This window comes from Drosophila santomea, chromosome 2R (genome assembly GCF_016746245.2).
Source record: "Drosophila santomea strain STO CAGO 1482 chromosome 2R, Prin_Dsan_1.1, whole genome shotgun sequence".
In the NCBI taxonomy this organism is placed as follows: domain Eukaryota; kingdom Metazoa; phylum Arthropoda; class Insecta; order Diptera; family Drosophilidae; genus Drosophila; species Drosophila santomea.
Window position 1 is genome coordinate 13,551,642 of NC_053017.2, and position 15,388 is coordinate 13,567,029.

Here is a 15,388-nt window from a genome sequence, read left to right on the forward strand (position 1 = left end):
TCGCTGCATTTTCCTGTATTCTCGTATCTTGAGCGTTGTTTATGTCGCATAAAAAAAACCGAAAAAAAACCGAAAACGAATCCGAGGGATACGTTTCCCAACCCCAAAACACCCGCACTTTCCAAGGGTCGCTGGAAATGGCGTACGGCGTGTAATTTATGCCAAATATGATAGCAGCGAATGTTTGTCCTCCTTGTTTACAGACATCACGTTTTCCCTGTCTTCATCTCCAGTTTCTCCGCGTGTTTCCACATGAAAAGTGACAGTTGCAGATCCAAGTGCGATAAGAAAAGTCTGTATGGTCCCCAATGTCTGGAAATTGTCACATTTCCCGGCTGGAGATCGTGCACTACAAGAAAATTATAATCATTACTAAGGTGGAATAGTAGTTTTATGTCCCTACATCAGGCATTAATAAATTATAAATAATTGTATATTTTTAAAATTAATGAAATGAATAAACATCAGCTTAAATGCATCTTTATTTTATTTTGATTAATACACTTACTTTACTAACGCTTTAAATGCTCCAGTTTCCGGTGTATATTTAATCATATTTCTTAAACAACAAAATCGATATAAAAAGTATCATTGGATTATTTGCTTAAAATGCAAAATCGTCTGCGCCTTAAATGGATTTTCCTGCTCAACAAGCTCTCGAAAAAGAGAAAATATATATTCCCAATTTTAGCAGGGGGAAATGCCTATTGCCAAGGCAGTTAATCTCGGGTGGAAAATGGCCATCCCCCCCATGCAAACCGCAATGCGAAAAGCCAAAGTAGAGCAGGAAAATATTGCAGGAAATGTGGAAGCTCCTGTCGCATTTTTAACGCTTTTTAGCATAAACAACACAGGGCAGGAATCGCAGAAGGGCCATCTGGGTGGTTGGTAATATAGACTTATATATATATGTACTTATATAATATCGTAAGGTTTCCCCGTCTGGCCGACGTCTGCTGCAGCTTTGGCTTTATTTTCCGGTTTTTTTTTTTCCTAACTTCGTTTGTTCGTTTTTCAACCCCTGGCTGATTGCTACAAAAAAATTTGCATGCGGCCCTTTGTCGCATTTTGTTGTTGCGGCAAAATTGCCAGATACAAGACACTCGCACACGCACAATCCACTTTTAATAATGCACACTACATGTGCGTGTGCTAGTGTGTGTGTGTGAGAGAGTGTGTGTGTTGGTGTAGCACGGAGGGAGGGTGTTTTGGGGTGTTTTCGATAAGTACTTTACGAGAGACAACCCTCGTTTTGCGGATTTTTTTATGGTCCGCCTTTGGCAGTCCAGTGGCAACATCAAAGTTCATATCCTGCTTCCGGTAGAGCGGAAAATGTTCCCTCTGCCTCCGGTGGTTGCTCCTGGCAATCCTGGCGAATGGGTGTAGAAATCATTGGCATTGGCTGCCCGTGCAATTTTCGCAAACATGACGTGACTCTTCGATTGGTTTTTTGGCGAATCGCAGTGGCGATTTTGCAACAATTCCCTGCACTTTAGGGGTTGTGAGCGGGGTGGTGGTGGTTGAGTCAAAGGAGGTGGTTTTTAGCCAGCGAATCATGTGCGAAAATTCTGCAAAACAAAATATGAAATTATTTGTATTTACAATATCACTCGGCGATTGTGAAGTTTGTCTTTGCTTTAATAGTTACAAAAGATGTACTTTTCTTAAAAATATACTATTGCATAAGAAACTACAAAGAAACCTAAGAAGCTGTACTAAGAAGTCGGTGAAACATTATCTTAAAATAAACTGTAACTTAAACTATATACATTACAGAAGGTTTTCCTTTAATACATTCTCATTTCAAATAAACAGAAATTCGCATAAATCAAGCCTTTCGCAAAAGGGCATTGCTAACCCTTCCTCAAGGAAGTCCATCAACTTTTTATTGTCCCAAGTCAAGGAAGTTCGGTGTAGAATTTGCATAATAATCAGCACGAAAATAGGGATCCCCTGAATATGCAAATGACCAAATCAATCGAAGGCCAAATTAAAATCGATCAAAATTGATTTGTTGCCCGGTGTGCAGAAACCCAAACACCGCACCCCGAAATGCCAGATCAGCCAGGACCGCGTTGCCTCCAAGTTCAGGATATTCAGGACATTCAGGACATTGCCGAAGGAGTTGAGCGAGGAGCGTGAGAAAGTCTCCTTTTTGCACGAGTGATTTACATAATTTTTGGGCAACTAAATTGCATGCACATCTCATGTGTGGCTGTGGACCTTATGCAAATGAGCTGCGACGCTATTGCCATAGTGCCGTCCCTCTTCAACCCCCTGCTGCCAGGACGAAGAACTCGGGCCGCAGGACTCAGGTGTGCGAGCGTGTCGGCATGCTGTGAGACGAGGCGCCGTCCACTGTGTCCGTAATTAACCCCTGTCTCTGTGGCATTTCCCTTTTTCCAACCCATTTTCACTTTCGTTTGCATTCGAGTCCTTTTGGCAGTTTCGCAATGCGAGTTTCCTTATGCAAATGAGAGTGCATCCTCGCCCTTCCCTTCCCTTATATTTTCTTATATTCGCCAAGTGAAAATCTTATGCAAATTTCCCGGGCTGTGGAAAAACTCCTTCCGCCGCGAGATACAGGATCTGCGTGATCTCCGCTCTAATTTGACTGCTGGGTGTCAGGTACTGCGAGCATCGTTATCCTTTTTTTGGCTGCGATCGTGAGAAAGTTGGGAAATTTGCATAATTTTTCGTGAAAATTTTGCCGGTCTACGTGATCGTTGCAAAGACAGCGGAGATCGGCGATGCCAAATCACTGATCTCTGATCGCAATTTCCCAACCTCTTCGTGTTTTTGTGTCCGTATGTGTCAATGACTTTTTGTGCGTCTGAGCTAAGGAATTAATGTGTTCTCCAATTATAAACGCCTTAATTGTTGTTTCAGTTTTTAAATTTTATGCTTAAATGTTTGCTGTCCAACTATAAATGTCACACATCACAGTTTTTAATTGCTTTACAGCGTTTATTCTCATAAATTTTTTATATCAAAGGTGTTACAAATGTGATAGATATAAAATGCAAACGTAGATGTCTTATGAGGACTTGGCCACTCCCGGCTGTCCTTCGGGTGCACGGGATGCCCCTTCATCCTCGGAGGAATCGCTGCTGGAATCGGAGCTGCTGCTCGAAGATGAGCTGGAACTGGAGTTTGAACTGGAACTTGAGCTGGAGCTGGAGCTCGAACTGGAGCTCGAACTGGAGCTGGAGCTGGAACTGGAGCTGGAACTGGAGCTGGAGCTTGACCTGGCGCCTAACTTGGTTTGGGACCTGGACCTGGACCTGGAACTTCTCCCTGACTTCGATTTCTTTTCCGATTCGCTGCTGCTGCTCATGTGGAGTTCGGCAGCGATGGACAACTTTGGGGATCCAAAGGGATTCTTCTGCGGAGGATTGCTCACCTTCGGGAGATTCATCGTTGGAGTGGCACTAACAGGCCGCTGCTTGACAGGACTCGTTGGTGCGGATGAGTCGTCGCTGCTATCGCTCAGATTGCGACTCTCACCCACACCCATTCCCAATTTGGGAGCCACTACATGGCCCGGTAACGTCTTCAATTTGGCGGACATCGGAGCAGTTGGTCGTTTGCGCACCACGTTATTGGTGCTATTATTCTTAGTCCGGAAATTGATCAAGGGACCACAAGAGCGACGTCGATTCTTGTTGAGCATCCGTGTAATATCCACCAGCTGGGATTGCAGTGTGCGCTGTAGTCCCTCCTTTTCCGAGGGCTGCATATCCCTCAGGTTCAGCTTGCTGTGGACCCTCATCGCCTTGGTCACGGCACTCTTCATCAGGGCCATGGTATCGGGGGCGAAAGCCTTGACATCGAAGCTCAGATCGCCGCAAGCCTCCGAGGAAAATCCTTCGATCTGCTGGACCATGTGAATGATCTCCTTCATGGCGTTCGTCGGAAGTTTGGCAAATAGTTTCTGTGTGGCACGTCGCTCCGCGTCCGTGACCTCCGCTGCGGCAACGATGGCCTCATCATCCGAGGACTCAATGCTCACTGCCACGAGGTTATCGATTTCAGTGCTATTCAGCAAATCCTTAGCTGGCTTGAATTCTCCTTGGATTAGGTCCTTGCTCTCTTTGGGGCTCAAGTTCTGTCGCTTGCTAGCTGCTGGCCTCACAGAATTTCGATGTCCTGCCTCCAGTTTGTTGATCATCTGGCTTAAGGTGGCACTGAAAGTCTCCACCAAACTCTTGGCTTTCAGAGGTTCCCAGGAATCCGCCGGTTGGAGGCACTGCACCAGGCCATTTTCCGCCAACTTGGCGGCTGTCAGTAGTTCATCGAGATCTGCGCTATCCAAAGCTGAATGCACCGATGAGCTGCGCATGGCATTCATGGAGGCACACCATATTCCCGGCTGATTGAAGGCTCTTTCGTAGATGATTTTAGCCGGTTCGTGGTACTTCCTGAAGATGCCATCCACATGCAGGCAAAAGTCATGGACGGATTTGAAGTAATGCCTGTCCAGTTTCTTTTGCAACGAATCCCACTTGCTATTGAAGAAGTTGCGCGCCGTGGTGTCCGACTGATTGGTGAAGCTCTGCAACTTCTTCAATAGATCTCGGCACTTGCGTTCCGTTAGTGCGGAACTGACCATCTTTCTCACATTCGTCCTAGATCTGCCCGTCGCCTTGGGATCCTTGTTGCAGGCTATCTCGGGGCCAGCGGGCAAGACTCTCAGTTTCCTTATGAAGAACTTTTCCAGCATCTGACCCTTGCGATAAACCACATCGCCAGGACGATTGAATGCGAAGCAATTGCGAATGATTTGTTTGAAATCGGCAATCGCCTCATTGATGGATCTATAGTAGTTGTTCTGCACCCGTTTCAGAATGGTACCTATGTCCATGGGCCGATCGATAACCGTGTAGTATGTGGGCACCTTCAGTGCCTCCGTGTCCACGGGCTCCAAGAAGTCCAGCGCATACTTCTTCTTGCGAGCCTCGTCCAGCAAGTGCTTCTTGAAGTAGTGCAACTTATTGGTGTAACGACCTTCCCTTCCGTGCTGCGGTACGAACTCCGGTTGCACTCGATTCGGGAGTTTTAGTTTCACAGAAAGCGATTTGGAAGTAGTAGCCTGGCGATAGAATGATTTCTAGAGGCTCCCTCAGTAACTAGCTTACGTACTCACCATTCTACGGAGTTATTTTATATGTTCAATTTATTATGTTTGGAAGTGTAATTAACAAGTTTTTTAATTGTTTTGATCTTTAAGCACTTGTCTCTTTCGATTTTACACAAATAAAACCTCGAATTCGCGGCGGAATACGATTAGGTATGGGAGTCAACTTTTGCCCTTTGCCTGTCTGCTTTTATAAAAGAATTCTTGTGATGGAAAAACATATTTCACCGCTTGACAAGTAAAGTTGACAGGTAAAGTAATCGCACAGCCTACTAACATTTAGTGAAGACTATCGGAAAAGCGTCGAAAAGTTCTAGCCAGGGATGCAAAACTGTGCCTTTAAACTTGTGTTAACCCCTGGGATATTGCACAAGTAAAAGTCACTACTAATACAACTATGTACTATGCAAAATCCTGCCTATTCTTACACCCTCGATAATCAGTAAGCAGTAGGGCAGCAATTATAGCCTGGTTAATCAGAATCCGTGTCATTAGTAGACACCGAAACTAAGGCAAACAATGGCACATCAAAGCGAATGGTGGCAAACAACCAACCACCCATACCACCCGCCACCCCACATGCCCCATCCACAGAATATTTATAATATTTTGCACCACTTCACAGGCTTTCAGCTTTTTGTATGCCCCACACCTCGCATTTGGAAAATGTGGCAATGGGACATAAAAACTGCTTTTTGCAATTTACATCAACATTTTTATCACCCCACCGCCCACCGACACATCCACCACCACCACGGACAACCTTCAAGGAGTACAACGGCAACAACAACACGCTTTTCCTATTTGCATACATGTGTAAGTGTGTCCCATAAATACAGATATATGGCCACGCCCCCACCGCCGCCCACCTCGACAGCCTCCTGCGTCTTTTTGCGCACTTAATTACACACGCATACGCTTCATTCCACTTTGCGGTGCTGCTTGTCTAGCAGTCGAGCCACCCAACCACCCACCCCAACCACCCATCCACTGGAGGACAGGACACCGCTTCCATCTGCGAACCACCGCGGTGGGACAGGCCCACTACGGAAATAGACACGGGGCACACTCCGGAAAAATCCTACAAAATGGAGGTCATCACTGTAATCCCAATCAATAATGCAAATTAACAAGGAGCAGTCAAAATTCTTAACTGAACATGAACATGAAGGATTATGTAATTTAGCAAAGAGTCTTGAATCCTTATTAACATTTATTGTGTTTGTTTTATAAAGCATTTGTATATAAGATATATTATATTTCATAAAAGGATATAATAGGTACATTTATGTTAAGGACGTCTATTATCAGTTTCAGCTACTAATTTGGAAATAATCTAGTGTGATATATTTATATTTGCACTTGTTTCAAGAACTTCCCAATAGGAACAAAGGATATTTTCTAACTTAAAGAATATTTTCGAGCTGCCTTCAAATGCGTATTAAATACTTTTCAAGGAATAAGTCCTTCAATAAACGATTATATAATATTCCTAACTATCAAATACTTCCTCGTTTCACAGTGCTCTAGGTACAGTCCTGCGATTGTCGTCGCATATCCTTGACCAAGGACTTTCCATGCTGCAAATTTGTTGCCACTTAGGCAGTGGCACTCACAAAAGGGCCACTCACGGAATTGCTGGAGTCGCAGGATGCCCGGCTATCGCAGGTTCTACCTGCCTTTCCCAAGGTGTCAATATTGCGTTATCATCCCGGGACTCTGAGTCCCAACTCCGATCCCCGACCCCTCGACCTCTGACCCCTCTCACCACGGCAAACGTCCACGTCCTTGGCCATTCTTTCGTTACTTTTATCTCTGACGGCGATTAATGCGAATAAATTTTATAGACGAAAATGTGCACTCGCATGTCCCGTCGCCGAGTTATCCTCTTTGTGTGTGTGTGCGTCTCTTCTCTGCGACCTTTTCCCCCACCCCCCTGCGGCTCGCATTTTCCTTGCTTTTCCTCCGTTTTCCTCTTTCCCCTCGCCTTTGGCTAATGTTTTCTTACTGACTCTCTGTGGCCATTGTGCACCGCCTGTGTTTTGGAGTATGTGACTTTTGCTGTTTGTCTTCGGCACCTGCAGACCTGCAGTTGTTAATTGTTCGATGCCCGTTGCTTACGCGATCTTGCAGCTCTCAGGATCCCAATCCCAATCCGATTCCGATGCCGATGCCGATCCCTCGGCAATTCACCTTCCTTCGTTTCCATTTTATTTATTTTTTTAGCAATTGCCGCTGACTCAGCATCCGTGGAAAGCGTGGAAACTCGGCGCTCGTCTCTATGCCCCCAACCAACCCTCAATTAGGATTGGGCTCGGAATGGAAACAGCAGGTCCAGGTCCAGGTCCAGGTACAGGCTGTCCAAGATACAAGATACAAGATGATACAAACAGGTTTTCCATTTTCTTAACCCTCGTCGTGGTCGCGACACTTGTCCCGCTTCCCGCTTCCCGCTCCCCGATTCCATCCAGCATTGTTTGCGATGTGTTAACCTTAAGCGATTTCTGACTTTTGTGGGCCCTATTGTTGCGACCCTGACTTTTTTCTCGATTTCGATTTTGATATAAAAAAAAGAGTGTATATTCTTTGACAATGGAAATCCATGTCGGTGGGAACGCCGCCAATCCTGACCAAAGGACAATGACGATCGCAGATAGCAATCGCGCCGCGAAAGATGCAGGTTTTCTGGCAATCATTTGGTTTTTCCCTGCTTTTCCTTGTTATTTCGTCTGCGTGAAAAACGGCGCACCCACACACACGAACTATTTATGGATTTCCGCTGGGAATGGAAATGGGAATGGCGGAAAAGCTATGCGCTCGCTCATTTTATTCGCGCCGCTCCCGAAAAACAGTGAAGCAAATGAAAGGGGGGAGTCAATGACCCGCCGGAAAAGTGGAAAAGTGGGAAAGTCGAACGACCAAAAGACGACGAAATGTTGCAATTGCAATTCACCAATTTAGCTGGCTGCGCCCGCATCTTGGTCAATAAAGGGAATTGATTGAGAAATTGTGAAAATAAATTGGAAATGCAAAGGCGAGGGGGAAAGTGTGCCGCGTGGTTGAGTGGTGAAAGTCCGACAATTAAATGGCAAACAAATTTCCGCCAATTATTCGACATTAATTATGATCCATCTGCGCATGAGGGTCAGCGGTGGAGAACTCCTTGCCACTCCTTGCAGTACAAAAGGGTTGTTTACCTTTTCGCAGGACCATGCTGGTCCTATCAGATCACCCATGAATCTTAATCAGTGAGTTTTTCTGTTATGGCGGTTTGCATTTCGCCGTTTTCCCAGGCGTTTTGAGAAAAACCCAAGCTTGGAGTTCACATCTTCCTCTTTTTGCTAATACAGAAATGTTTGGTGTGGTATATAAACATTTAATTCCCCATTTTATATTTAATTCGATATTTAAATCCTTCTCCAAATTGGAGTTGCTATATTAAACTTTATTGGAAATTGCTTAAATCATTTAAAAATCCATTTAATAAAATGTAATTAATTTCGTATACAAATTGGTTTCTCTGCGTAATATGCATTGGTGTGTAAATCTGTCAAGCGTTTCTTTGGGAAGCCCACGGTAAATGCCTCAAGAGTCATTGACTTTGGAGGCACCAGAAAACGCATCTGCATTCGGTGCAATGGCCGATGACGCTGAAGGCCCAAAACGCCAATCGACCAAGACGCTGCCCCGCCCACTGCGTTTCAACCAATTAAGCCATGAGAAGCTGCCCCAAACTGCAATCAACGAAGGCTGGAGAAAAGCAAAAACCCTAAAAATGAAACATTTTTCTCGTAGCCCGTGTGCGAGTCCGAAAAACGCATTACGCGATGAGGAAAATCGGGTTTAGAGCTGTTAGCCAGACTACCTGTGCAGGTTTTTGGCCCCACTACTACTTGGCCTCACAACACCAATACCAGCAAGAAAACTGGCCGCAAAAAAGCAACAGCAACAACAAAAAACGATCAACACAGTTGGAGGAGAGTCGTGAAAATGGGTTTCTTGGCCCAGCATCCCATATCACATCGGCCAAAAGTCACTGGCGACCGACCAGATTTCATATCGCTGGGGTCGGGGATTACACACTTTGTGCATTTGCCGAGTATAACTATAAGTTTCAGTCATGACCTCGCCCCGATCCCAAGCCCCCCAGCTCCTTCGATTGATTTCATACACTGCGAAGAACAAGGTGTGTTTTGTAATTAGCAAATAATGCTAGATAATGAAACCATACTTAAATCAACTGACAACTAAAGGGTTTCGAATTCAAGGCGTGCCTACTTATAAATTAATAAGAATTAATTATATTTAAGTCTGGCTAAAAATGATCTAATAATTTCTTAAAGGACGTAAATACTAACTTATACAATATACACTTTTTTTATATTTTCTATCCATATTTGTGAACTAAGTATTTTCAGTGCATTCTTGACTCTTTATGGGTTGACAACTTGTAGGCGTGTTGAATCGCGGACGTAAGAAGACAGCGATTGGGAATGGAAATGGGACCGGGATTGGGACTAGAACTGCGATTGGATTTTGAATCGGGGAAAAGGGAATAAAAGTCGGGATTGGGATGCACATTTTAAATGTGCAGCGATCTGCAGCGGCTGATAAAGTAAGAGTCTGTGGCCCGAACCTGTTTTATGGCCAAAAAAACGATCGAAAAACGACTGAACAAAACGACAAAATGAAATGCATAAACGTAAATCTCCCAGCAGGTAGTCCCCGGATGGCCAAGATGGAGTTGAAGATGGTACTATGGTATGGTACGGACTGAGATGGGATGGAGATCAATTTGGCTGGACCCGAACCTGCAACATTGCGCTTGATGATGACTTTTCGGTCTAGCCGGCGACAATAAATTTCTCAATTTTCTAATGCTCAATGCTCCAGATTGCCGCTCCTGATTGTCCTGTCTGCACATTTTACGCACTCCTTGAGTTGAACAACTGCGCACTTGCCAGGTGCATAAAATGGGGTGAATGGATAATCAGCCGGAGGGCAGGGGAATATTAAGGGGATGGGGTTGAAGGTATACCATATATGGGTTTCGATTTCTGCGTGGGTGATTTTCTTGATTTCCCAGGCCAAAGAAAGGGTTTGTCGATTGATCGATCTCCAGAGATGTATGCACTTGCGTGGAAAACCAAATATTTGCATCACTTTTCCACTTTTCCACATTTCCCTGCTCACAGATAAATCCGAGTTTAATCTGCGGTTGCGAGTGTGTGAAAATAGTTTTTTCTTTGGTTATTCGCCAGCACCAGCAGAATGCTGATTTTCCAATTGAGTTTTCCGCTTTTTACTTGCCAATTGGCAGAGCTGCGGGTCAAAGGTTGCTGCTTGCTGATCGAAGAAAGGCCAGACAATTGCCAAAAGCGGGTGCTCATTGTGATTTTTTGTGCAGTGGCCAGCGATAAGGAAAATCACATTCCCTCCCAAGTAAATACATTTCAGTTTTTGCTCCCCCTGGGCGCATGTGTATCTGTATCTGTATCTGTATCCGTATCCGTACAAAAAGTACAAAATACACAACAAAGTGCACCCAAATAGTTATCGCAAACAAGCGGAGCCCGGAAAAATGCTTAGACAGCACCGAAAAAGTTCATTGACTTTCGCGTACAGAAAACAACAACAGCGCGCATCTTTTTAGTGCGTTTATTGCTGCACTGGGAGAAAATATTATCAACTTGAAAGTATTATTGCAGTATCAGTATCTGCAAGGGTCTTATATTTTGAATTTTGTCGAAGTGTCACAATAATAATTCCCTCTCAATAATCAACTACTATAAGAAATTATAAAATATGTAACTATTCATTGAGAATTGGAATTTTTGAAAACAACCAAATTTGAATATGTATATAAATTTCCTCTGCACCATATACTAAATTAAAATGACACATTTTTTTCAAGTGCTTTGATTTCGAACAGAAATAAATATGGCGGCCCCAACTCAGCGTGTGCACAAAAGAGCAAACTCCAAAGAGTGCACACACAAAAAATTACATTAAAGTGAAAATGAGCGATAACAACGCCAACACAAACGCAGCTACGGACACAGATACTGATACAAGCACAGATACAGATACACGCACGGACACATAGGCGGCAGAGCGCCACCAGAACAGCAACTTCCCACCCCCCAGATTCTCCCCTTACCATCCCCGCAGGCCCCAAAACCAACGAGCATTCGAGAAAACTGCACGGCCAACGCAGCCATATTTATAAAGAGAAAAAAAACCAGCATGCCATAAATATTCGTATTCGCCTTGACACGATCGTGTGAGTGAGACAGCCTTCTCTCCCCATCTCGCAGCAGTGCATTAAGTGTATAACACTCGACCGGTTTTGTGGGGGTTGGGGCAGTTCCCCTCCTTTAAAGCTTTATGGGGACAAACTGAAAAGATCGCTAGACTGCAGTTGCCCTCCTAAGTATGCTATACTTTTTTAGGACTGCACATGCATATTTATTCGGCTGACAAATTGTGTTACCTACTTTTGGGCATGCATCTAAAACATCTAGCGATCTTATAGCTATTTTTTTGAAGAGGCTATTTATTTTGAAGCAAATATATGCTTTATCAAAAATGAATACTTTTTTTTTTTTTTTGTAATATTAATTTTTATTTATTAAGGCATACGGGGAAAACTTGGAGCCCCTTTGTGTCCTTCTCTTCTATTAATTCAGCCCATTTGGGCGCGCCGGCTAACTACAGTTAGCTTTTTCTATTTTACAATGATTTTACTACAATTACATACTACAATTAAAAGTAAATAGTTATACCTTAAAATATCCCTTTTTGCGTTAATGAAGAAATTAGTGTATACCTCATCCCACTAATTGTCGAGTATTCTAGCCATGTTTTTCGAATATAGCCGTGAGTGGCTTTTCTAATTTTATGCCTGTTACAAAGTCAATGCAAAACAAAACCGTCTTTGGAGTAGACAAACTTTGTTGGCATGATAAATGACATGTTTTGTAATTTTTTACTTTTGCAAATGGGGGAATGAGCAAAGTTCGTACTCACACAGTAAATCGAAAATCCATTTGCCAATGAAGAATATTTATGTGAACAATGTCACAGTTCGCAAATGGGCCCTACTCCTACGAATAATGACTCTCTAATTTTAATGAACAAAACAGATCGATTTCGTGTCAAGAGAACTGAAAAAATTGATATATACATGCATTAATCGAACAATAATAGAAACTAAAAATTGAAAAACACTTCTATATTTTTAGTCGCGATTCTATCGAGCTTGATATTAAATTTTCATTAGCTGTTATATTAGACCACTAAAGTGAAATACAGGTGTTGTGTTCTTCCAGTCTCACATTGTTGTTCAGATGCACACATACATATGCATTTATATCAGCAATGAATCCTAAAGTTATCCTTCCTGGGGTATTCTTGGCAGTACTTTTCCTAATGAGCAGTGTAAGTGTTCGAAATCTTATTTTCAAAATGAACTTAATAATTTTTTTTCAGGAAGCACCGTATGTTAAACTGACAAATGTTGTTTGTGAATCAAAAAACAAATCCTGGGCCGTTTTCCATTATTGCCGACTAAAGGCGTACTCGCGAAACAAGACCAGCTTGAATATAAATGCAACATTTCTGCATCCAGCTAACAATGTAACCCTCAAATTAAAGATGGTGAAAAAATTAAGTGGCTATAAGCCATTTCTGTTTGACGTCACCATCGACGCCTGCCTATTTATGCGAAAACGACATAATCCCGTCATCAAAATGTTTTACAGCTTTATAAAGGATTATTCTACAATAAATCACACATGTCCTTATGAGGTGAGTTTGATTACTGCGAATTGGTCATCAGCGAATCTTAAACCTTCAATTTCAATTTTTAGGGCTTGCAGATGGTTAGCGATTATCACACCGCTGTATTTCCAGTACCTTTGCCCACAGGAGACTATGGAGTGCTACTGGATTTCATATTCGATGGTAAGAAGCAGTTCCACGTAAATGTTTACTTCACCTTTGTGGAGGATTTTTGACCACAAGGTTCTTAAAACAAAATAATTCTTAAATGTACATATTAAAGCTAATAAAATCATAATACAGTGAATTAGATGTTTTGTAAGTCGAATATAATCAAATTTGAATAATTTTGTTGGTAAATCCATATTTAGCTACCATATTTAGTGACCCTCAACAAAAATAGTATTTAAATTTATTACCTGGCTATTAGTTAGCCGCAATTATTTATGTATGTCTCTCAACCATGCATCATTAAGTTATATTTCCCTCAGCATTTGTAAACGTTTTTTCTATTATACAACTATATTAGTATTTGCTTACTGCTATTTTATTTGTTTATTCTTACAAAATAAGTATAACGTGTACTTTTGTGTAGAGTTTTAAATGTATTTTAAATTGTTAAACTCAGCAGATGCATTTAGTCGAAAAACTAACCGAAAATATAAGTTTGTTTTTAATAATACAACATAAAAAACTGCCTTTATTTGGATGATAGACTTCTAATTCGTATAAATTGTACATGCACATTTTTCTGCCGAGATCCGACATGTATAAATATCATTAAATATTCATATTTTTGTTTAAAGATTTAACAAATATTCGTTTGACGACTTCACAGTTCCTCCTTCTCCTGCTCAGTCTTGGTGACCTTGTGAACCCTGAACACTTCCAGGATATTCAGCTTCCTCAGCAGCTCCTCCTTCTTGGCCTCGGTGACCTTGCCGGCCTTGAGGCGCAGCAGTCGCTTGGTCTCCTCCTCCAGGAAATCGTATCCCAGCTCGTTGATCTTGCGCATGTAGATCAGATAGGCCTTGGCGTTCTGCTGCTGCTCGGGATTGGTCAGCTGCTCCTGCTTGGCCTGCAGCTCCTTGATCAGTTTCAGTTGCTCTGCATCGGGGAGATTGGCATAGTTCTTGAGCACCTCGTTGAACTCCTTGATGCAGCCATCACGACCGATGTACAGGGGCGTGTTGGCACCGACAAAAGCCTTCAGATTGTCCACCGTTACGTCCAAGTGGCTGGGAAGCTGGACGTACTCATCCGCGTTGCCCTTGAACAGGAAGATGCTCGGGAAGTTCTTGTCGTCCACTTTGTAGCGGTCGCCCAGGGCCTGGCAAATGTAATTACAAGGATAACCATAATAATTATATAAAGTAAAGAAAATATATAAAATATATGCCAAATAATCATTTGTACATAACTTAAATCCTAGGAATCCATAACAAACGCACCTTGTTCTCCAGTTCTCCATAGTCCTTGACACCCACGGTGGCTATCAGCAGATCTTTGGTCGCCTTGTGGGCAGATTTGGAGAAGGCGGTGAAGGCCTCATGCTTTTCGCCATACGGATATGCGATATCGAATTTCACTATGGAGTAGGGAAATCGCTCCACCGTCTGCTGGAAACTCAGCTCATCCAGATCCACGCAGCCCGTGCAGGTGACGGCCCAAGTGGAGGGTATCGCGTGGAAGGCGACCAGGAGCAGCGTTACCAAAATATGCATCATCTTCGTGGCAAAAAAACTAGAGACTTCTGAACTTGACCCTACTCTTGCCGATTGTCAGCGCAAACTGGCTAAAAACGAGCGAGAGAAGAGCGGTGAAGTTGTATTCGAGTTCTGGGCCAGTTTACGCTTCGCTCAGCTGAAATTGTTTGGCTGCTTTTGCTGCTTTGGCCAACTCACTCAGTTCTGGACTCTCTACAACTCTGGAAATTCTCAGCTCCACAATTTCTCGATCGAGTTGAATGACACGTCAGTGAAAAGAAGCGGCTCTCTCACTCAAAACCGGCTATTTCGTTGACCAACTCTTGTTGTTAGTTCAGCTGTTTCGGCTGTGGGTCTATTGTAACACTCGTAGGGAGATTTATTATGCAATGCCTGGTACTTGATGCGGGCCCCTCGCTTTTGACTGTCGCTTTTAAACGTAGAACTAATTGTCATCCCAATAGCCGGGCAATGAACATTGATGCCAAACTGATAGAAAACTCATTTCGGCCAAAAGCGATCAGTTGGCCAATAGAGCATGCCACATTAAACCGGGGCAATTAGCCATGTTCACCAAACTGACAGTGCATGCGAAGCCTACAGGAAGTGGTAATTTGCAACTGTACTTGCTTTTTTTATTGGTCTATCGAACTGTGAATACCCCTTAAATGTATATACTTATAAATAAATAAAGTGCCATTCAGTGCAATTACAGAGTTTTTTATAAATTTAGTTTAGTTTCCACCTCAATTATTTTCTTTTA

At 43.0% G+C, this 15,388-nt stretch overlaps 3 protein-coding genes across 4 annotated transcripts; 1 reads left to right on the forward strand and 2 right to left on the reverse strand.

Moving 5' to 3' along the window:
• Positions 1 to 2,953: 2,953 nt before the first annotated feature.
• On the reverse strand, positions 2,954 to 5,382 carry LOC120446642 (bromodomain testis-specific protein). The gene is made up of 2 exons (XM_039627711.1): positions 5,147 to 5,382; positions 2,954 to 5,092 (listed from the first exon to the last, which is right to left on the reverse strand). Exons 1-2 carry the CDS (start codon positions 5,147 to 5,149, stop codon positions 3,038 to 3,040), a joined length of 2,058 nt encoding a protein of 685 aa, XP_039483645.1. The 5' UTR covers positions 5,150 to 5,382; the 3' UTR covers positions 2,954 to 3,037.
• A 7,095-nt stretch (positions 5,383 to 12,477) lies between these two features.
• LOC120446643 lies at positions 12,478 to 13,155 on the forward strand. 2 transcript variants are annotated; one of them, XM_039627713.1, is made up of 3 exons: positions 12,478 to 12,577; positions 12,629 to 12,946; positions 13,009 to 13,155. In XM_039627713.1, exons 1-3 carry the CDS (start codon positions 12,518 to 12,520, stop codon positions 13,153 to 13,155), a joined length of 525 nt encoding a protein of 174 aa, XP_039483647.1. In that variant the 5' UTR covers positions 12,478 to 12,517. The 2 variants fall into 2 exon arrangements, with proteins under 2 accessions (XP_039483647.1, XP_039483646.1); XM_039627712.1 differs by having other exon boundaries at positions 12,483 to 12,946.
• A 426-nt stretch (positions 13,156 to 13,581) lies between these two features.
• LOC120446552 (protein windbeutel) lies at positions 13,582 to 14,789 on the reverse strand. The gene is made up of 2 exons (XM_039627568.2): positions 14,371 to 14,789; positions 13,582 to 14,249 (listed from the first exon to the last, which is right to left on the reverse strand). Exons 1-2 carry the CDS (start codon positions 14,644 to 14,646, stop codon positions 13,752 to 13,754), a joined length of 774 nt encoding a protein of 257 aa, XP_039483502.1. The 5' UTR covers positions 14,647 to 14,789; the 3' UTR covers positions 13,582 to 13,751.
• Between the last annotated feature and the right edge of the window lie 599 nt (positions 14,790 to 15,388).